Source organism: Glycine soja, chromosome 4, assembly GCF_004193775.1.
Source record: "Glycine soja cultivar W05 chromosome 4, ASM419377v2, whole genome shotgun sequence".
NCBI lineage: Eukaryota > Viridiplantae > Streptophyta > Magnoliopsida > Fabales > Fabaceae > Glycine > Glycine soja.
This window is the reverse complement of record NC_041005.1, coordinates 5,791,704-5,815,664: the sequence shown is the minus strand read 5'-3', so window position 1 is coordinate 5,815,664 and position 23,961 is coordinate 5,791,704. Positions and strand designations below refer to the sequence as shown.

Sequence of the window (23,961 nt, the reverse complement as noted above, 5' to 3'; positions counted from 1 at the left end):
CCTAATGGGTGTTTGGTTTGGTTGTTTTCTGTTTTCATTTTTATTTAAAACAAAAAATGGTAATGAAAATGTGTTTGGTTTGATTTCTGAAAACAAAATGAAAACAGGAAACAACTAGAAAATGAAAATAATAAATTTTCGTTTTCACTATTTTCAGTTGAGAACAGAAATCTCATTTTAGTTAAAATGAAATTGCGGTGACAATGAATGTAGTTTTAAGCAAATCTAAAAATACAAAAAGAAAATAAGTCAATATATCATAAATTTTCAATATTTTTATTTCATGAAAATAGAAAACAAGAAATCAAACTAAACATATTTTTAGAATTCAAATCTTTTAAAAATGAAAACAATTTTCAGAAAATGGAAACAGGAAATGAAAATGCAAACCAAACACACCCTAAAATATGTAGATCTTGCCTAGTTTACATCCAAAGTCTAACACAATGATACTTTTCATTCTATCTAATCTGGAAAAAAAAATCTTTAAACATCTAAAATTAATTGAACACTTCAGAGAGATAAAGGAAAAAAAAATTAATATAATAAATAATAAAATGTGATAGAAAAAGAGAAAAAAAAATAATATTATTGAACACTTCAGTCATAGATAATTATACATTATAAGTTTGTTTATTTTTAGAATAATTATTTTGAATTTATCATAATGATTATTTTAAATTAATTGTCTGTTTAATTTATTTTTTTTGCAACAGTTAAACTCGTAACATTATCCATAACTTTTTAATTCAGTTAAACTTTTGTAAGTAACGTGTAATTCTACTTTCTTTCTTTTTCCCCATCTATTTAGCGGGTAGAAGAGTCTCCACTGATTATAAAAAAAAATTAATATAATTTCTTGAAGGATTTCTTAAGTAAAAAAAATTATTTCTTATAATTTCTTTTCTATTGGAGTAAATCTATGTGGTGAGAAGAGTTTCTTACAAATAAATATGTATTTTCTGTAAGAAATTGTTTCTTAATAATAAAAATAGTATTCATCTAACACAATAATATTATAATTAAACTATAATTAAGTGAAAATAAAAAATATAAAAATATGGGTTTTTTTAAATTTCTTAAAGTTTTTTATTTTTGGACTTTTGGAGTGAAATTGTATATAAATTTCTTATCATATCATAAAAAATAATATGAAACCTATAAAAAGTAACTTAAAAAAATTCCATTGGATATACTATTAGTATGATTAGTTGTTTAGCTTAAATAAGAAATTTAAGATATTAGATAGATAATTTTACTGATTCGACGTAATTAAATAATTAATTTGATATATATTTTCTAACTTTAATTTCATATAGATCATATTATTAACTTAATATTCGTACTCTCACTCTTATCATCTCACGTATTTTAAGAAAATGCATTTTTAACTTGGGGAAAAACCACAATTATTTTTATATTTTAAACATTTTTTAAATATTTGATCATCTTTAGTATATTTAAATAAATTCTTATAAAAATACTTTTAAAAGTATACAAAAGATTGCTTAATATTGTTGGATTCGATCAATTTAGCTTATTCTAATTGACAGAATAAGAACCTTCCCAACCACACCTGACAAACTAGTTATACAACATTTTTTTTTGTCCATAGTTATACAACCAAGTATCCATTTCAAAATGGCTTAATTATGAATTTGGTCCTCAAATTATTTTAAATTATTTAATTTGATTCCCAAAATTTTAAAAAATTTAATTTGGTCCTCAAGTTTTTAAAAAGTTTAATTTGATTCTCAAGTTTTAAAAAATGAATCAATTTAGTCTTTAAATTATTTTGAACTTTCCAATTAGGTCCTCAAGCTTTTAAAAATTTGATAATCAAATTGATTCATTTTTGAGAATTTGAAGATCAAATTAAACCTTTAAAAAATTTGAGAATCAAATTGATTCAATTTTTAGATCTTGAGGATTAAATTGAACCCTTTTAAAATTTGGAGACCAAATTGAACCATTTAAAATGATTTAAGGACCAAATTGATAATTAAGCTTTTTTAATAACTAATTACATGACATCTTTTAAAGTTTAACAAAATTGATTTAATTTTCTAACTTTTATAAATTAAGCCAAAGTAACTAACATAAATATTAGTCTTTTACTAACATAATTATTCGAGTGGTACTTAATTCAGACCTCTTGAATAAAATCTTGTGTTTAAGTATTATAGATGAAAAAATTAATTAAAATGATAGATCCTACTAAGTTATAAATTAGATTTTCTAACAAAAAAATAGTCATCAATAATATCAGTAGATATTTTGTATGAATATCATGGTATAAAAAAATATAAATTTATCTCTTAATTTTATATTTTTAGGAAACAAATCTTGATCTTTACTCGTGAACCATTACCCTATTGTCTATTGAACTGGAAGGGCTTTGTTGGGTCCAGCCAGAAAAATTAAGGACTACCAGGTTTCATGTGAGGGCGTTGGTACCAGCACCTAGCAAAATTGTTGGTACACCTAACAATTATGCGTGATTCCCATTTTGTTCTTCTGTGAAATTAATACCAATTAGACAATTCATAAGTCTCAAACAGATTTTTTAAATTTTTTTTACGGATAATTTAAAATTAATGACCCAAGCATAAAGGATAAATTGGGATTCGCACACAATTTCTTGGTATATCAGGAATTTTACAGGGTGGGCATAGCAATGCCAGTCTCGTGGTGATTGCCTCAGGCTTTAGTATCTTGATTGAGATGAGGCCAGGCCCATTTAGCCTTGTTCTAGGTATGCTCGTGTCCGACCTATATTTAGCTTAAGATTGGTGCTTTTTTTATTTTATTTTAGTGTACTTTTAGCTTTTACATTAAAGTATTAATCTCGAGCAAAAGTAATTCTTAATGTCTTAGAGTGCGGTTACATGAGATTATTTTCAAAATTATTTATCTGTCATGTGAAATAAGTTTAATATTTAAATATGCTAAGTGGAAAATAATTCTAAGATAACTTATTTCAGTTAAGTTTACTAAAATAACCCTTTTCATAGTTAAACTACAGAAAAAGAGTATGAAGTTAATTATTATTGTTAGTTTTGAATTTAAATTAATGAATAAGGAGACAAAATAGCTCTCATTGGAATGTGATTCAAGAATTACAGTGCAACACAATATTGTGTTGTATGGGAGAAATTATTAAGTTGTTTTGAACCACAATTGTTCTCTACTTTTGATCATTCGTTACATAGCACATAATTAAATGTTACTATCATAATATCCTGTGCACGGGTATTAAGTTTATAATTTATTATTTTCTTATTTTATTATATTTTTTATAATATATTTATCAATTATTTTTAAATTTTTATATATGTTAGTATATATGTATGTATGTAAAAAAAAAGATAATTATGAATATCCATATATATATATATATATATAAATATAAATATTTTCATATTATAAGTGGCTTATTGAATTTTTTTCTTAAAAAAATTGAGATCGTGCCAAGGGATGACAATGGGCGAAGCGGGCACATACAATAATAAACTTTTATCGGCCTCACCAAATAAATATTTGTCATGTACTTGTATGTTAACAGCATGATACACATTAAATTAAATGGATACCAGTGGATTTTTTTAATATCCGGAATATCCATAGATATTTTTGCCAAGATAAGAAAATAATTTATAAATATTTTAACAAACATTTTTATTGTAATTTTTAATATTTTCTTGAAAAAAAATAATTTTAATTGTTACAACTAAAATTATTCAAATATTCTACAATCTGCACAATTAAAAATGCCCATGAATAATTCTAAATAAATAAATTTAGTGTACTCCAAACAAAAATATCTAAAATTTACTCTTTAAAATATAAACTCAAACAAAAATACATCCAAATATAAGTCCAAATAAAATTATACTCCAAAACATAGGTAAAAAAAAAATATTAAGAATATTTACATATTTAAACATAGTAAAAAAATAAATAATATTTAAGTATTTTAATATTAATGGACAACACATATTTCTAGGTACAAATACCATGGTACTTGCCCCATGTCCATTAATATACAGGCAGTGAAAAAAATACATATATAATTGTACTCATTATCCGTGAGTCTTTCCTAAAGATACTCATTTAATATTTAATATGAATTTTATCAAGGAATGTCTGTGAGTATAAATTTCTTTGTTAGTTATGCATATTATTTTTAATTAAATATGAAATAATTTACTATACATTTTTTTCATAATATTTTTAACTAAATATGAAACAATTTACTATATTAAAATATATTTTTAAAATTTTATAATTAAATGGTTGACCATGAATAAAAAATTAAAAAATATTATATATTAAATTGATAATTATATAAATCTATTGATATTTTAATTTATTACAATAAGAATTTTTAAGTTATGAAAATTAAGAATTTAAGATATATATTTAATTAGAATAAATATTGATTATATATTCCTATCATGTTTTTTTTTAAATGTAAATAAAACTAAAACATAAACGAGAGAGATAAATCACATGTAGAATAAACATATTGATAAAAAAATTCTATTTGATTGAATATAGTATAAATTATTAAAATCATGGTTAATGTAATTTATTATAATAAATCTTGACTGTAAAAAATATAATAAAGTTTAAAATTAAATATATTCAATGTATCACTCGATTATCAATGTAACACAAATTTATTAGTGTTGATTATTTTTTCATATATATCAATATATTTTGCATATAACGTAACTATTAATTCTTCTAAATATTTCAACATGCTAACAATTCACGTAATGTATATTTTTCATATATGTGAATTCATAAAATGTAAAAAATCAAATTAATTTATGTATTGATAGCTGAATGATAATTAACTTATCAGTAATTAACTTATTATATTAATATATTAACATCAATCTATTGATTAATTAATTATTAACTTGAATTTATTATATTAATGTTAATTGATTGAATTTAATTTGTAATTATATTTGTTTGAATTTAAAATAAAATAATCTTATTCAATAATTTTTGGAAGGAATAAATATCCAATTATCATGGAACATCATTCCATGAAATAAAATTTTCATATATATATAATAGATTATTTTTTAAATTAAAAAAATTAAATGTATCACATAAAAATGAGTTAGAACCATAAATAGGTGATCAATGACTATCTAATAATTGCTCCATGTATTTGGAAATTAACTATTTTTTTTATAGACAATGGATTTAGAATATATGTAGCAGCAAATGAACGAGTGTTGCTAGGTGCACCCAACATTATTGTTGGTGCACCCAGCATTATTTAAAAATGATAAAATTGTCCTTGCTAATTTCTTCCCTTACGATTAAGTTGATCCGTAAGTTGATTTTTAAGAATTACGGATCAACTTGATCCATAAGTCTTTTACGGATTAAGTTGATTACGGATCAAGTTGATCCGTAAAGGATATTTCTGTCTTTTCGTGGTTAGTACTGGTGCACCAGCAACAATAATGCTGGGTGCACCTAACAGCACTCCAAATTAACGAAGAATGTGTGTCAGCGATAATGGCCTGATGAACCAATCCAATAGAAAGCGTGTAGGGCTTTAGGCCTATAAAATTAGTGGGCTTAGGAAGGCCGAACAAGAAGAAGCAGTGTAGTACAATGCTTGTGCATGGTTTAAGTTGGATAAGGAATTAGAAATCTGTACTACAATCACTAAAACTGCATAAATCCAATCGAGTACTACTATTCATTACATACAATAATTCGTTAGATATTTTTGGAGTTTTCATAAATGAAAAAAAACAAAAAAAAAACGTGACATATCAATATGATTATGAAATTAAATTTGTGTAAAAGGGCAAGCAATTAAGTTAACAATAGTTATGTACAAGTAATTGATTTGATTGCGTATTTTTCACATGGAGAAGCAGCTGCCCTTGTTGCTTTGGACTATGATCGGGGCTGAGGGCGGTGGCACAGTCTTGGTGGAGGAACGAACAGCCTCGTATCGCCGCCGTGCCGACGGCCGGGGAAGGTTCTCCGGCATGATGGTTTCGAGCGAGTTGCCTTGCCAAGGTGAGCACGTTCTTTTCTGGCTCCATTTGGCGCCACCATAAGAATTGCTATTTGATACTACTTGGTTACCAATTGGCATAGTTGTGATTTCAATTGCTTCGTGGGCCAGTGCCACTAAATTGCACATTTCTAGTCCAATTATGGATGCCACTCCCATCATAACGCATTGCCTCTTCCAACATGTTTCGTTTTTCACCCTTTACAACGCACACGGTGTCATTTAGTTGTGTTAAAATGTTAGTGACATGAGTCACGTACATGACATGTAAATTGTGACCCAACAAAAGAAAAAACATATGTAGAAAGAAACATTAAATTAAACTTACGATGAAAGTTGAGGTGGCTTTGCGGGGTTGAAAGAAGCGTTGGAGGGTTGGTTTGAAGTAAGAGGGGGAAGGCTTAGTAAGCAAGTGGTCCTCATGGTGAGAGTTGAGACAATTAAAAACCTTCCACGAACACCCTCTTACTTAAATTATAAAGTCTCTCGACTTAGAACTAAAGGAAGGAATATAGAGAGAGATACTATGAGGAAGCAGAAAAGCTTGAAATGTAAAAGGAGTAAATAGGAGAAAATGGTTAGAGTTATAGGTTGGACCCGTGAAAGAGGCAAATCCATCTTTATTTACTTTTAAATTAATTAATGGTTGAGTTTAGCATCTTGTTTTTGGTGCTTCCTATTGCTTGCCGTGTTTGCAGCAATCTCGCCTTGCATAGTAGAGGACACACTTGTCGCAGTCTCTCCATGTATCTTGGATGAAAATTTGGACTTCCTTAATGTGAGTTTCAAATAAGAGGATTCATTCATTTCCATAAGTAACGTTGTATGATTATTCTAGTTTTCAATTATTTTTTTATTAGTTTTGCAAATAATTGCCTTGAATGTCTGATTTCTGATTGGTTTTAGTATTTAAGTATGTTATTATACAAAATATTTACCAAATTTATCAATAACTTAAATCTGAATTTTTTTGTCATATTACTTTTTCAAGGGTACACATCCGAAAGAACAATTTATGAAAAATGAGTTGTTTATGAATTTTTGTGGGTCAAAATTGTCCCCCTATATTATGAAAAAAAATATAAAGATTGGCACCATTCGGATATAGTACCATGACGCGTTTAATTTCGTTTTTTCTCTTTCCTCGGCTCTTACCATCGCACCTGACCAAGTTCATTGAAAAAAAAAAAGAGCTACACGTGGATGGCGAGACAAAAATTTTAGCTTAACATCAACTACTTTTCCAAAGTACTTCTAGGGTTACATTCATTTATAGAAAGATATGGGTAATTGCTTACAAAACAAGTCAAAATTTTAGGATAACATGTGAACAAGATGCTACTTTTATAACCAATTTAACAAATTTGGAGCAAAAGACGAAGAATAAACAACTAGTATTTTTGGAATTTCGTTGCTGATAAACATGCTTGCAAGGTACTTCTTATCCAACGGAACTAATAGCTTTGTCGGCATAAAGAGAAGTAGGCTTTGACTTATTTATCATAGATAACTACCTATTTATTTATGAATAAACTCTAATAATAACAGTTTTGTTACTGGTGGTTCTAAAAAATGATGATTGAGTAATTAAAAATAAAAATAATCGTTGGAAAATATTTAAGTCCCACATCGTCTAAAAATAAAAATAAATTAGAATATATAAATAAGGAGTAACCCTCACCCTTAAACTAGTTTTTGAGGTTGAGTTAGATTTTTTATATTATTCATTATAACAATACTAAAAAAAACATAGCATTATTTTACGATATCTCTATTTTCTATTAAAAAAATACATGATATCTCTACCATGCTTTCTAATAATAAAAAAATTAAAACTAAATATTTAGATACAAATAATTAATGCGTTAAAGTTAATATTAAATTATTTGGGTATTATTTAAATTCAATCCCTGACCAAAATAATTTTTGATTTATTTATCTTTTGATTGATCTCCAGGTTAGTCAGAGTTTTTTTTTTTTTTGAACCAAAGGATTAAGATAAAAAAAATAAAATTAGCCAAAAGTAGATCATATACTTCACCAAAATAAGTAACTTTTTTCTCATGTTGGTGATGATTTGAGCTCAACTTAAAAGACAATATTAAAAGCCCTAACTCTACAAGTATATTTTTCTATCTAAGACATTTATCCAATGTTTGGTATTGTGAAGAAAAAGAAAAAAAATAATTTAATTCGAAAGAAAATAAAAAAAAAAAGATTATTTCTTTTTAGAAATCAATATTTTTCTCAAGCAAGTAAAAGAAAGCACATAATTATCTATGTTTTGTTTTCTCCCAACTAAACATATCGTATATAAATTTTGCATTGAAATAACGTAATATAGTCGTAGTTAAGGAAGCCTCAATAAAGAGATAAAAATTTTGTAGTATTTTTTTTTTCATTCACAAAAATTAAAATTTAAATCTTAAGAAAAACTAAGCTCTTTATCACTTGAATGAATAAGCTTTGGTCTAATTTTAACGGCAATTGAATGTTTTTTTTTAATGACAATTGAATATAATTCTGAAGAATTATGCTGAAAATGTTCACTTTTGGGACTTGGCTAATCTTGTTTGCATCAATTTGTGTTTTTAGAGGGAAAATATTGAACGGGTAAAACTTATTTGTTAGAATGCTTTATACAATTGGTAAATAATGTATTACTTAGATATATGTATTTATATAGGAATGGGTTACATTTACTACTCTTATTTTTTAATTTCTAATAATTTTGAATAAAAAAACATTTTACTAGTATTTTCTACATGACTATTTGATTCAACTTATCTGTGATTTTTTTTTAGAAAACAGTAAGTGAAGTAAGTGATTTTTACTATAAATAATCATGTTTGAGTCGGGGTGTAATTATCATAGACAATAATTTTTTTTTCAAAATATTTAACATATATTTACTACTCAAACTTACCAATACTTATTAAGTTGTAACAACCATATGCTAGTTCATTGGTGGTTTAGAACAATTAACTAAAGTATACTAAAAAAAGTATGGATCAATGAATATTTTAAATAATAAAAACTATTTACATAATAAATATAAAGAATTTGAATTTAAAATTGATAGAGTTCCAATAAGTCAATCCAAAGATTCTTTGTGTGATATTGAAGGTCTTATGACTAAGTCTAAAACTAAAAATACGAAGAAAACTTTATAAAATCTAATAATGAATATATAAAAAAAAGCTTAGCCCAAAGTAAATAAGATGTTTCACTGAAACAAGTCACTTGTTTCTTGTGTTGGTGATGATTTAAGCTCAACTTTTTTTTGACGATATTAAAAGCAAAAAAATTCATAGTATTAAGAAGTATTCATGGTTGTAGATAATTAGTTTTGTAATTGAATAGTAAATGAAGACTTGTTTTGTTATTTTTCATGTAATTTTCTTAATTTAGATGGGATATGTTTAGATGTTTTTTATATTTTCTAAGTCATTTTTCTTTTATCTTTTTAAAGTTTTCTAAACCATTATGATATCAATGAGACTTACTGAGTCATTGCGTTAGTTAGGGGAAATTGATTTTTAGTGAGAATTTGTTAATCAGTGCAGTGCTTATTTTGAATCCTATTTTTTGTTTGTCTACTTTTGTTTATATTTTTTTTATCATAATTTCAAATGATGCAAGTCAATAATCATGGTAGATTTAAAAAATGAAAATAGTATAGCAATAGTATCTCCTATTCTCCATAAAATGTAAGTTTTCTTATGATTTTGATTATGACACATGAATTATTTTAAATTTTTGATATTATTTTTTATTTTTATTATAAAAAAATGTTTCATGTTCGATGTTCATACGATGTTAACTCAAGAAGGGAATCATGATTGGAAAACAAATTTAATCATCATTTTAGTATATTATTATTGAAGCTTGAAAATGCATCTCATCAATCACCCCGCATTCAGATCCCCTTGAATTATATTTTCACACTCTCAAAAGGAAAGATATTTATTAATACTTTAATGTGTTATGAAAAAGACGTGCGGCTCTCTGAAAAAAAGAAGTCCCTTGCCGTTAACAAAGCTCAAAACGTTACATAGCAATACGACGTCGTCACGAACCTGCCATCGCATTTCAAAAGTTAAAACCCCACACCAACCACCGACCACCGCTTTCAGATACGACGGTGAATCTCTCTCTCTCTCTCTCTCTCTCTCTCTCCAACATTTTTTGTGCAAATCCCTTTTCACCAATCCCTGCATTTGCGATACCATGTTCCCCTTGAATCGCATAGACCGACCCACCAAACCTAACTCCAAAAAGGCCTAATTTTTGCACTCGTTACAGCTACCCAATAGCTTTTTGCAATCTGGGTCGAACCCATTTCGATTTGTGCTCGCTGGAATCTTATGGTGGAGAAGCATGGAGGAAATTGAAGGGGTGAATTGTTGCAGTGAAAGTGAAAGTAGGAGCTCCAGTGAGACTCGACCTCCCAATCCCAACCCACCTTCATATCGCCAATGCAAACTTGTTCGCCACGCTTCCCTCGTGAGTTATTCCTTCACAAAATTGCTTTTCTCCTTTAAATATGCATTTTTTTAAATTAGTCTAGTAGTGTTTGTTAGTGTCTGTGCTTATTTATTCATTTAGACAGGAAGAGGGTGATTTCTGCTTTTGTTGTTTGAACAGTTATGGGAATTTCTGAGTTTCTTAAAATGGTTATAATATCTATATTTGACAATTTTTAACACCGTTCCTCTTCCTTTCCATTGCCATTTTGATGCAGTGAGAGATTTTGGAAAGTTGTTGCAAAGGAAAGTGATCGAGTCATATGTGCAACTAGTTTTAGCTTTTGGGTTATATTTTTTTTCCTTCTTTATAAATGAAACCTAGGATTGGGATTTAGGATAGAAGGAGATTTTGTTGGGAGAAGTAATAATGTAAAACGCCGATGGTGGGGTTGGTGTAGTCAGATCGTGGAGCTAGTAAATTAAATATAATCATGTAAATAATATTGCGCTTTATTCCTTCTTGTCATTCAGATGCGTACCTCGAGTGTGCTAACATTGTGGGGCTCTTCTGAATTTGTCCATCTCGTTCGTTTATTCTATTTAGTTTTCTTGTTGATATAGTTTTCATTAGTCAGTAATTACGGCTGTTGGTATCGTTATTTCTGGAGTTCCCAGTTCCTTTCTGCACTGAAAATAAATGATTTTCTTACCCTTTTTGCCCCCCTGACTTTTATGGCCAAATCAGCAGATGAAAACAAAGTTGTCTGATGTATCTGCTGAGCCGGGGCATGTTACTGAAGATTGTCAGTCTGATTTCTTTCCAACGCTTCGTTCTGGAGCTTGCGCTGATATTGGATTCCGGTCTAATATGGAAGATGTATATGTTTGTGCTGACAATTTTATGGTGGATTATGGACTCAAGAACCATATAGATGGACCCAGTGCTTTCTATGGGGTATATATCTATTTTTGGTTCTTAACTTAATTAGTACTGATTATTGTATTAATGAATTTTAGTTTTTTCTGTGTGGTTTTTATTCATTGTCATTTTCATGCACTGTTATTTTCTTTTCTTTGTCTTCCTTCACTCTTATGTTCCACATATTTGATGAAATCTGTTTGGAATTTCTTTGCAAATCATAGTCACAATTCACCTGCGAATCTTCTCTGGTAGTAATGCATTGTTTTACCTATTGTATGGACTACTGACGAATGCATATAAAGACATTTTAGACATAATATTGCTGATCCTGGAGTTTTTACAGCTGACAAGAATAAAGAGTATTGTGTTTGTTTCATGCATTTGTTTGAAAACTGTTGTGAAAGTGAGGTAACATATTATGGTTGATGGCTTGGTCAGGTATTTGATGGACATGGTGGAAAGCATGCTGCTGACTTTGCTTGTCATCATCTGCCAAAGTTCATTGTTGATGACGAAGATTTCCCTAGAGATATTGAAAGGATAGTTGCTTCAGCATTTCTGCAAACAGACAATGCCTTTGCAGAAGCTTGCTCTCTGGATGCTGCACTTGCATCTGGCACCACTGCATTAGCTACACTTGTTATAGGAAGGTTAGGATTTTGATGTTTGATAATCTGGGTGTATATATATATATATATATATATATATATATATATAGAGAGAGAGAGAGAGAGAGAGAGAGAGAGAGAGAGGAATCAAGTTACTCCAAGAGTAACTCTAAAAGAGATATTCCTCATCCTAACCATTCATTTTCATGAAATCTAGCTACTTATTACAACCATTAGATTTCAAGAAAATGAATGGTGAGGATGAGGAGTAAGTTTCCACTGTTTATTCTTCCTAATAGTGTCAAAATTATGCTATTTATTTTTCTGAGTAAGTTTCCATTGTTTTGGAGCAAGTACAAAAGACATAAATTATGCTCAAAATAGTTGGCACAGTAGTTGGCTTCAGCCCAAAATTCCATTTTTATGCTCCTCCTTTTCCAAAGTAAAACTGACATGACATCAACTGTATACCTTTGATAAGTTGAGTGATGACCGTAGTTTCTGATTGCAGGTTGCTGGTGGTGGCAAATGCTGGAGATTGTCGAGCTGTGCTGTGCCGTCGTGGAAAAGCAATTGAAATGTCAAGAGATCATAAACCGGGTTGCAATAAAGAGAAGAAGCGTATTGAGGCATCTGGGGGGTATGTCTATGATGGATATCTCAACGGACAACTTAATGTTGCTCGTGCACTTGGTGACTGGCACATGGAAGGAATGAAGAGCAAAGACGGTGGACCACTGACTGCAGAACCTGAACTTATGACTACAAAACTGACCACCGAGGATGAATTTCTCATCATAGGTTGTGATGGGATTTGGGATGTATTTAGGAGCCAAAATGCAGTGGATTTTGCTCGGCGCAGGCTTCAGGAGCATAATGACCCGGCCATGTGTAGTAAGGATCTGGTTGATGAGGCTTTAAAGAGAAAAAGTGGAGACAATTTGGCTGCAGTTGTGGTTTGCTTCCAGCAGCAACCTCCTCCTAACTTGGTGGCACCACGCTCTAGAGTGCAACGGAGCTTCTCTGCTGAAGGTTTGAAGGAGTTGCAAAGCTTCCTGGACAGCTTGAGTAATTGACTTAGTGCAACTCCTGCTTCAATTTTCTTTTTGAGAATTAAGATTCATTTGTAATTGTAGGTGTAGGCTGAGAGAAAACTTTGACTGTAACATATGCGGCATCTAGTCGACATTTAACTTTGCATATTTAGAATTACCGTCATTGCTTTATTTGTTAGATTTTTGCATAAACAAAACCAATCATACATAGCTTCAGGGCTTGTGTGGTTCTCATTTCTGACTATGAGCCGTAAGGGGCACTTCCTTGCGGTTTTGCCTGATTAATGATGATTGCTCTTTTCTTTACTTGGTTAATTGAAGATTTTATCATGTGGGGATCTCAGATACTGCTGCCAATTATGTGATGTGATGCATTTGAACAATTTATGCCTTTGCCCAATATTTGATGTATTTGAATAATTTTATTGTAAAAGAGAATGCATTTTAGTTTAGTAATCATAGGTAATTTTTTTAACATATATTTCATGAACAATTAGTTCCAGCTACTTTTGTTTCTTATTTAAAATTAAAGTGTTTGTGCAAGTCTCTGGTACATGAGTTCAAATCTTTACCTGCTAATAATTCCGTGCCCTATTTTTTTTATAAAGAGCATGTCCTATTTGAAAAAGATAGACTTTGTAAGTTGTTAAGACTACACTTTATGCTTAGAGGATTATTTATTTATTTATTTTTATATGTAAATAAGGTTGGTGAATTTCCTTGCGAGACTTGTGTCTGTCTCTTTTATTACTAAATCCCTTCCAATAATAGTGTGTAAAAGGGGAGAATCCTAGTCGTTTGCTCACATCTTCTTGACTAGTGATATTGTCTTTCATTCTTCGGGTACACTCTTTTTTATCTGTACCAAAAGACCATACTTTTTTTCCTACTATAAAATAAAGTCACTTCCAAGATGATTTTTATTTTTTAGTTAAAGAGAATGTACGGAAAATTAAGTAGTTTTTCTTTCTTTTTTAAATCAAATATATTTCTTGCTAAAATTTCAAGGTTCCAACATAATATGATATTTTTTGTGCTTGTACTTTACAATAATTGTTTTTATATTTTTTAATTGTTGATTTTTTTTGGAAATTATATTTAGGGAGATAGTTTAATAAAATTAATTGACAGTTGTGTAATGATCTAATTTGAAGTTTAATTTAGGATTACTTGTAAGGAAATTAAAAGGCAAGAACATTAACATTACATTTGAAAGAAAAGAAAATATATGGGAGAAAGATAAAACATTAGAGTCGGTTTGGTGCTAGGACAATTTCATTATTGATTAAGACTCAAACTCAAAACTATTGGATAAGCTAAACAAAAATCTTAGGTTAAGAGATTTAAGTATTCAATAATTATTAAATTCCATTATATCATTGCAGATTAAAAAAAAAAAAGCCGACCCTCTCCCTTTTTGAGTGAAAGTGGGGAGAAGATATCCTACATTTTCTTTATATTTTTAAAGTTAAATAATTTTTAAACATAAAAAAATAAAAAAGGTAATTTCATGTTAAGAAGGAATAAGAGTAAAGGATTTACATTTTTTGAATTAAATTTGTTTTTCAATTAGTATAAATTTTTTTATGCAAATAGTTTATTTCTTTTCACTTATTATTTCACTCATTTAAATTACCAAATATAAAATTTTCTACTTTCTTATCTCTATTATTCAAATAATACATTTTTATTTTTTGTTTTTATATATTCTATTTCATTCTTTCATTAATTTTTATTTAAGATTTTCAAATGATTCTTTTTCATCAATTATTAACCGATATTTATTTTGTAACGAAAAAAATCCAATATTCAATTTTGAGTCAATTAGCACATGACGTCACTCTTGTACTAATAATAAACAGTGAGTGTGACGTAACATCGTTAATTTAGTACCTTTTCCCAAATAAATGGCACGTGGCCGTACAGTTATCATGGATCAGATTGGTTAATATGAAATCATTTTGATCAAGATGGGTAGATGTCCCATAAATTATTTTCGTTGCTTTTGTTGGCTTTCCATTTATCTCTTGGTTGAGTAAGTGTATGTTTAGAAGGAAAAAATAAAGTAATTATTTTATAAATTAAAATTAGCAGGTTTATATATAAAATAATTCTTTTTAAAAATACTAATACAAAAGAACTTCTATATATTAATTTATGCTTTACTCTTTTCACAAGCAGCAAGAGAAGTAGCGATAAGATGGATGGCAAAGAGAATGTAGCTATGGTTTCTATATATTCGTTTGTTCAACAAAATTCAGAAATGTGATCATTCATTTACAAGTTGCATAAAGTAAAGTGGTCATCTCTTTTGGAAATTGAATGCCTTGATTGAGAAGGCAAAGGTAAATCCAAAAAGCAGTGTAAACCCAACAAGCACAGCTGCAGCTACTCCTACAAAGTCATCTCTATACCCAAAATAACTCCTAACAAACTCTTCCACAGTCTCTCCAGTATCTATACGTTCCTTTATGTCACCAAATTGTGAAGTAACCAATCCATATAAGGTCCAAGACACAGGACAAATCCAAAAGTACCATCTCCACCACACTGGCATTCTCTGTCACATACAAGGATCACAATACCATTTGTGAGTTGAGTTACTAACTTACTATCTAAAAGTTACATAGTTCAGTGTTAATTAAAAAGAGGTTTAATTACTCATTCGTTATATGTTCCAACACAATCTTTACGTTTTAATACTTATACATTTACACTTAAAAATTTCTCATTTTAGGAATATATATTTTTTAATCTGTTTTAGTTCCTACAATTTTGATTTTGGACAATAGAGACTAAAACAAATCAAAAGTATGTGTACAAGTAATTTCTAGGCGTAAAGACTGCATGTATAAGAACTAAATGAGTAACTAAACCTTAATTAAAGGGACACATAAACTTACGGTTCGTGGAATGACGAATCCTGAGAAGAGGTTCCATATCATGTAGAACCCAAAGGAAACTATAGTAGCTACGTTGTGATCCGGGGTAAGACCCACAGCCATCATGCCATAAAACGTGAAGTATAAAAAGGTAAAGAACATGAAGAAGAGATACCAAAAGAACTTGCTGAACGTCCAATCAAACCCAATCATAGCATACACTATGACTCCATACACGAGGGTTTGTATGAATATGTATGGGATCTCAATAGCAACCTGAATATTTCAAATGTGGAGTGAGTTGACAATATTCATTTTCATTCAACATCATAATTAGTGTTCTAACTAAGAGAACTCTTTGTTAATTAATTGTTAATATTCTTTAGTCATTACATGAGCAATTTCATGTGTACCTGTCCAAATGCATATGGTAAAGCTGAGTACATTCCAGCAGCTCTTTCTCTATAGAAGACTGTTCTCTCAATGGCTACAACTGGTTGCACAGATGTAGCATTTTGTATCCCAATGAAGAGGACTGCAGCATACATGGATCCCATTGCATTAAATAGATCTTGTTTTCTTTGCCTGCATCAGAAGAATATATAAATAAAGGTAATAAAATGAAAGACAAAAAAAGGGAACTTAGAAACGATGCAAAGAAATTAAGGACAGTGGTTGCATGTTGGTACCTTTTGGAGCCAATATCCCAAAATATTGTCCCAAACAATAAGGCTATGATAGTTGTGAATAAAAGTCTCACTGCACTATATGGGGGATTTCGCCAGTATGATAGGTGCTGTTTCCAAAGGCAAGCCATGCATTGGGTGATGAAAGTCTGTGAGTACTTTGTGGGGAAGTACAAGTCTTTGAAACCTGTTGTAGGTGTGCTAAGTTCCCTGATCAAGGCCTTGTTTCTCCTGAATGTAATTGTGCAATATTGGTTAACCATAGAAAAGCATATTAATTAACAGCAACAAATGCTTAAAGAGCAATGATTTCATATGGGGTTTTATTTGAATTTCAAGTTGCTCCTACCTATATAGGTCAGAATTCTTGTATATTTCAGCGAAGTTAAGTCCAAGAGCTGCTTCTTGTGCTTCTGAAGTAACCTCCAACATCCAAGTAGCAGGATTATAGCCCTTTTTAATTTTTGGCACCCCATTAATTCCCTACACCAAGCACAACTTACTTGATGAACAAACTGTTTGATAAAAGTATTTACCACTAATTAGTTAGTAATTAGAGATGGTGCAGACCTCAAAGTAATTGATCAGTTGAGAACAACACTGGCCTAAAGGTCCCACATATATTTCCTCACCTCCACGCTTCAACAAAAGTAGCTGTAATATTACAATATATATGTTCAGCCTTGAGACACTGAAATTTTGTTGGTAAGTTAAGAAAAGGAAAATGGCCACTGACCTCATCAAAAGCATCAAATATATCAATGCTAGGCTGGTGGATTGTGCAGACCACAGTTCGTCCGGTATCAACTGTATTCCTCACTGTTCTCATTACTATAGCAGCAGCTCTGGCATCAAGGCCAGAGGTAGGTTCATCCATGAATATAATAGATGGATTGGCAACAAGTTCAACTGCAATTGTTAACCTCTTGCGCTGCTCCGTGGAGAGGCCATTCACTCCAGGCAATCCCACCAAGGCTTCTCTTAATGAAGTCAGCTCTACCAGCTCCATAACTTCCTCAATGAACATCTACAATCCATCAATAGGATTCGTAAGCAACTAAAATTGAATTGAACACATGGAAGAAGGTACAATACTACAATGTCATTGGTTGTGTGTGCAGTAAGCAATTCTAACATGAGCATGAGCACGAGCACAGTTCTTATGAGGCACAAGTGCACAACCAATAAAAAACTCAATTTCCACATTTCTATCAGTGATTGGATTATCCAACTTTTGTTGTCTGTTAATATACTATGTATGATCCAATTTCAAAAGTTTACCTGTCTGGTGACAGAATCAACCTCAGGGGGTAACCGAAGCCATGCAGAATAAACCAAAGACTCATAGACTGTAACATGGGGAGAGTGGATATCAGTCTGCTCACAGTATCCTGCTATGCGCGCAAACGTTTCTTGCTTTTTAGGGTACCCAGATATAGTGATTTGCCCTTGAACATAACCTGCTGTTTTTCTTCCAGATAACACATCCATTAGAGTTGTTTTACCAGCCCCACTTACACCCATTAGAGCTGTAAGAACTCCTGGCCTAAAGACTCCATTAACACCCTTCAACAGTTCAAGTCGATCTTCAAGAATGCCTTGGCTCTTCATTTCCTGCAAAACATATATATAGGTAAATCTTAATCCATTGCCAGGAAACTGTTGGAAATATATCAGGAGGGAGATTACATATGAATCTCACTTTTTTATGATTGATTTATAACCTTCATAAGCCACTATCTTATGCTATGTGCATGTAGGATGACTTATTCTAATGCTCTATTACAGAAAAGGCTACTCTATTTGAAGTCAATTATTGTACCTGTGGCATCTCCACCGAATATCTGATTTCATCAAAAGTGATGGAAAGGGGTGTGAAAGGAAGAACCATCCCTCGTTTCTTGTTGTGTTCACTTGCACCAATGCTACCCACTCTTGCTGACAGTGTTCTGGAGGACATATTTCTACGACTTTCATTCCCTCTATCTGCATTGAAATTATACACTACTTGAACAAATGCAGTTAACATAGAAAGAAAATGCGACATGTGAATGAACTTGTAACCCACCAGAAGAGCCTTTGATTCTAGATGATAATTCAATGATGTGTTCGTTTCTGCCAGCATTTCTCTCAGCTAAGGCCTCTTCGGATATTAGAGCTTGGGGTTTACCAAATGCTGCAGCAAAATGTTTCAGTTGTTAGAGCACCGTGTCAGGTTCACAAATTGAAAGGTACGTGTACTATAAGATACTTACGGTCAAGATAATGTAAAGCTAAGGGGAAAAGGAAGTTGAACAGTAACATGTATCCAATGGAAGCTCCAACTCCAATCCAATACCAGTATGCTTCAGGGAAGATCCCACGTGACTTCAAGACCTTTACTCCTAATGGTTCTGTTGAATTAGGTGGAACCTGCGCAATGCAAAAATATTCACATATTGTTATAGAAAATGATCAACACTCTTCACTAGTAACACATTTTTATTCTCGTACATGTTTCGTTCATGAGAATGTGATTTTATTGCTTACATGTGACCAACTCTTTCCAAGGAACTCATTCACAGCTAGAGCATTTTGTCCATACATCATGGGCGAGAACCAGTAACCCCACAACCACCACTTCTTCACATCAACTGGTTCAAAAAGAAGGTAGCTGTGTGAGATTTTGATATCAAAATGCCTTGGAACATGGAACATGCAACATGCATATTTTGAAACAGTTTAATTTTCATGGATTATCAATGTAAAGACTTTTACACAGATAGTGCAACACTTTCAAAGTATTACCCTGTCAACTACTTAGAAATCATCATTGTTGTGACTTTTAAAGGAAGTATTACACAAGTCAATCATATTATCATACACAATAATTTATGATAATAGCATACAAAATCTTTAGGCTTTATGGTTCTAATTAAATTTATATAAAAATAAACTGCGTTAATATTAATTAATACTTCACCTCTAGATAGGATAAATCCACCCATGACCATAACTGCAAGTAAAGCAAATGACCCAACTGTGTTTGCAACAATGATGTTCCTCCCAACTGCCCCCATAAATCGAAAAAGTCCTGATGCCATTTGGTTGATACAAACAAGTAGAAAGTATTGCTTGATGAACCTGCCATGAAGAGTTACTAGTAAGCACACTACAAAGCAAACTCTGAAGTCTATACATTAAAAAAAAGAATGTCACCTCTCAATACTAGGATCAAATCCTATAACATAGTAAGTCATCACAACCCAAATACCAACTTCCACTAAGGTGATAGGAATCTTAAGGATCCATGTAGGCAGAGAGTATGCCCAACAAGGAAAAAAGAGAAGGTCCCTTTGCTTATAGAAAACTGGGAGTTTCATGATGGACATGGATAATTCGGAGTATCCATTAAACATAATCACAATTAGTACGAAGAACAGTGCTCCCATATAGATCCCACCATCAGTTTCTGTATCCCGGTGCATCTCAGTTCTCAGGAACAATGTCATTGTTATGAACCCCGTTAAAATCAGCTGAAAATGAATGAAATCATACATGAATTAATCTAGTTGAACTAGTTAGTGCTAATGATTGAGGAAGGAAGAGAAAAATATTTCAGCGAGAACAGTACTTACTTGCCACATCTTGAAAATATAGACAAACGAATTCCTTTTCATAAGTAAGAATTCTCTGGACACACAGGCTTTCAGAAGTTCTTTCTTGCAAACACCATACTTGTTTTTTGTCAACACAGCAGGGTGGCCTTTGGACATGTCAAATGGAGTGGCAAGTTCATCACCGAGTTTTCGACCAACGTGAAACGACTGAAATGCTTCAGCAAACTCTTTAACAGTGACGAAGGAGTATGGCTCATCTTTATTTGCCCAATACTGTTCTTGGTCTTTTCTTGATGTTACCTGTCATATACATGAATAAATAGAACAACTGAGTGGTGTTTCTTTTAAGGATGAAAAGAGGAAAACAAGTACAATGAAGCTTAGAGTTACTTCTTGTAAAAAATCTGCTACTCCTTTCCTCTCTGGACATTTGAACCCCATGTATTCAAAGAACTCGAGAACATTTTCCCTTGGACCCTGATACACAATTTGCCCATCTGAGAGGAGAATTATATCATCAAATAACTCGTAAGTTTCTGGTGCTGGCTGGAGAAGAGAGATCACAGCTGTTCCATTCAGAATGTGGATAGATTGTCTTAAAGAATTAACCATTTGGAATGTGGTAGAACTGTCTAAACCAGTTGATATTTCATCCATGAGAAGTGCTCTTGCTGGTCCAACTAGCATCTCACCTATGATTCATTGGAATCAAATAATAAATCAACTTGGTAATTGGTAGTCACTTATAGAGTTTCACAAAATATAAAAATAAAATCATTTTATGTAAAACAAACAACAGTTTTTTGTTTACCAGTTGTGACTCTCTTCTTTTGTCCGCCAGAAATACCTCGAATCATGTCATCCCCTACCATGGTATCAGCACAAATTTCTAGTCCCAAAATCTGCCAAATGTTAGAAACAAGAACAACTAAGTTTCTTCTTTTTTTTTCTTAAAAAATTAAATCACCTTACAAATTTGCAAAATTTACTGTGCTACCTTCATTATATAATCTGTAACAACATTGGTTTCTTGGCCTTCTAGTGCTGCTGCCTGAAAATTCAATATGTTTAGATTAGCCACTTACATTTTTCTAACATATTCATAGTGGAATTAATTCGAAAAACTGCAAAAGAGGTTATATCAACATTTAATTTTGATCTTATGTCACCTTCATATAAATATCAAGATCAGGATCTGGCTTAATGTTTGCAGCCTTCTCTCTTCTTGACAATTCCGCCAGCATCTCTGCAAGTTACACAAATCGAAAACCGTTCAATCAAAGTTAGGTGACATAATTCCTCAAAGTCCAGACATCAAGGTTGGCAGTGTTGTTTTTGAAGGGCTAACTGACCATTACGGGTTCCAATCCCTTGACACCTTGCAGAGAAGGCCAATGTTTCTCTTACTGTCATTTCTCCTATGTGTAGATCAGTTTGACTTATGTAAGCTGATGTTCTCTGAGGTACAAATTCCTCCATCCCATGACCATTATACGAAACTCGCCCCGAAAACTGCAATTCATCAGCAATAGAATTGAATGAATCATAAGCCTTAAATGATTCTGATTCTAATTCATCAGTGAAGTTGTTGAAACAAAAGCAAATCTCATATGCCCTTACTTTTAGATCTTTACCAAGTCTTCCAGCTAGTGCCAACAACAATGTGGTCTTTCCAGAGCTTGGAGGGCCTAAAAGCAGTGACATTCTGCATAAGCCAAAACAAAAATATATTGAGAAAAAGATAGTTAAGTTCCCCAACAGTCCTACATACCAATTCCACAAAGGTCAACTCCACCCTATTACCTTTTAGGCTTGATGATTCCACTGACATCATCAAGAACTGTGAATGGCTTCTTTCGACTTGGAATAAGGTGAAGAGAATTGAGGAACCCCTTCAGAAAGAGAGAGCAAATGCACACATACATATGAATTTGTCAGTGTTCTCTGCTTCAAAAACAACTGTTGTGACAACATCCAAATCTATAGACCATTTACAATTACCTCCAACAAATTAATGCAGAAGTTAAAGATTGTAGGTAGTGCCCTGCTTCCCACATGAGCTTCTGCCTCAACATTCAAGTGCTCAAAACGGACTTCAATCGCCGGAATTTCAAGTCCAACACTGCACTTTCAACACACGTTATAAATTTCTTTATACACGATACAACAAGCACACAAGGCCTAAAAGATCCATAATTTTCTTCAACAAGTTTAAGAGCTCAAAACTAAAACACACACATGTGCACATGCATGCGCACACACATGTTAGTAGCTTACCTATCAATGCGATCCCTTAACTTGAACAAGAACTTCTCATTGTCTTGTTCTGCAATCTTGACGAGCCTCTCCACCAAGTTCTTCCTCTGAAGTGGACAGAGTTTGTTTATATCAATCTCTGTAGGTTGGCCTTCAGCCTCGGTGAGAATGCCCCTAGTCATACGTAGATAAGTGGGGAGTTTCTCAATTGCAGCCCATTTAAGCTCTTGTTCATCATCATCCCTTCTTGAAGACCCTGAAAACACATCAACGCCACCACTGCTCCTCCACACGCTGGAGCTCCCTATGCGTGCACTTGCCACTCTCAGTTCACCACTTTCCATCTCCACCTTTCCCTTTCAATTTATGCAATCAAGTTAATTCTGATATATGATTAATGTATTATAAGCTTGTCATATGCAATAAATGCAACTATTGAATGGCTTATTCCTGGTTTAAGAATGAGGTGATAAGTCACATAAATGGTTGTGTTGTGTCCTCTCTTTCTGTTGTAGCAACAGGTAGAAGAGGATTGATGGAACTTTAGGAATGGGGGCACCTACTTATATAGTGCTGGAAGGGCTCTCAGTCAATCCTACATGCAATCTTCTCTGTTGGCTCAATAATGTGCATTTCTTATTGAAGAGGACAGGTCCTCAAAATCATACCCATTTGAAACCTCTCACGTTAGTCACTAATATGTTGACAGTGGGGAAGATATAAAAATGAAATCAATGAGATTTATATAAGAGTTTAATCTTCGTGCATTAATAGATGTAAAATCCTGTTATCTAATTACAAATTATGGTTAATATAATTTTTAAAATAATTATCATAAAAATAAATAAATTTATCATATATAATAGATTATGATAAAATGACATTATAATAATGTTTCACACTTTGTAATTAACATTTTTTCTTTTTATAGGAATAATGACAAGTTTTGTTGTAGCATATTCGATTAGTTATTGAATCAATATACCTAAAAAGAAGTGTTCATATATTTAATGTCTGAGCATTAAATAGAATTGTCTCAAAAAAAAAATAGCTATCTGAATAAAAAATGAATGATTTTAATGTATATTTTCTTTCTTTTTTTTACAGGTAGATGTATTTAAAATAAATATTTTATTTTGGACATATTAAATACTAAAATTGTAATCAAGTTTAAACAAGTCCACGATTATTATTTAGCACAATCAAATGCATTCTAAATCAAATTTTCCTTCTTTTTTTTTGTTAAATAGTTTTTTTTTTCAATTATTGTTAATTTAGTAGTTAACAATCAAATCTTCTCTCTTTCATATTATTTTCTTCTATCATAATATTCGTGTAAAGTATTCATGAAATTAAAAAAAAAAAGGAATAAAAACAAAAAAAAAAGTATCAAATAAAGCTACTACTTATCTTAACTAATCTCCCT

General features: G+C 31.3%; 3 protein-coding genes across 5 annotated transcripts; 1 reads left to right on the top strand and 2 right to left on the bottom strand.

The window, feature by feature from the left end:
• Positions 1 to 5,689: 5,689 nt before the first annotated feature.
• Positions 5,690 to 6,642, bottom strand: LOC114408998. The gene is made up of 2 exons (XM_028372261.1): positions 6,387 to 6,642; positions 5,690 to 6,257 (listed from the first exon to the last, which is right to left on the bottom strand). Exons 1-2 carry the CDS (start codon positions 6,479 to 6,481, stop codon positions 5,900 to 5,902), a joined length of 453 nt encoding a protein of 150 aa, XP_028228062.1. The 5' UTR covers positions 6,482 to 6,642; the 3' UTR covers positions 5,690 to 5,899.
• Positions 6,643 to 10,047: 3,405 nt separating this feature from the next.
• On the top strand, positions 10,048 to 13,432 carry LOC114408997 (probable protein phosphatase 2C 22). Of its 3 annotated transcripts, XM_028372259.1 has the most exons (5): positions 10,048 to 10,202; positions 10,364 to 10,564; positions 11,273 to 11,482; positions 11,888 to 12,099; positions 12,569 to 13,427. In XM_028372259.1, the coding sequence occupies exons 2-5, from the start codon at positions 10,439 to 10,441 to the stop codon at positions 13,131 to 13,133; spliced, it is 1,113 nt and encodes a 370-aa protein (XP_028228060.1). In that variant the 5' UTR covers positions 10,048 to 10,202; positions 10,364 to 10,438; the 3' UTR covers positions 13,134 to 13,427. The 3 variants fall into 3 exon arrangements, with proteins under 3 accessions (XP_028228060.1, XP_028228059.1, XP_028228061.1); XM_028372258.1 differs by having other exon boundaries at positions 10,048 to 10,564; XM_028372260.1 differs by having other exon boundaries at positions 10,049 to 10,564; positions 11,276 to 11,482; positions 12,569 to 13,432.
• Positions 13,433 to 15,313: 1,881 nt separating this feature from the next.
• Positions 15,314 to 22,879, bottom strand: LOC114408996 (pleiotropic drug resistance protein 1-like). Its single transcript, XM_028372257.1, has 24 exons — positions 22,557 to 22,879; positions 22,281 to 22,401; positions 22,083 to 22,171; positions 21,900 to 21,984; positions 21,632 to 21,791; positions 21,449 to 21,525; positions 21,277 to 21,330; positions 21,091 to 21,181; positions 20,670 to 20,971; positions 20,298 to 20,579; positions 19,879 to 20,195; positions 19,643 to 19,803; positions 19,210 to 19,313; positions 18,936 to 19,092; positions 18,749 to 18,856; positions 18,503 to 18,666; positions 17,962 to 18,294; positions 17,417 to 17,707; positions 17,251 to 17,334; positions 17,030 to 17,163; positions 16,684 to 16,911; positions 16,408 to 16,579; positions 16,016 to 16,270; positions 15,314 to 15,672 (listed from the first exon to the last, which is right to left on the bottom strand). The coding sequence occupies exons 1-24, from the start codon at positions 22,877 to 22,879 to the stop codon at positions 15,415 to 15,417; spliced, it is 4,350 nt and encodes a 1,449-aa protein (XP_028228058.1). The 3' UTR covers positions 15,314 to 15,414.
• Positions 22,880 to 23,961: the final 1,082 nt, after the last annotated feature.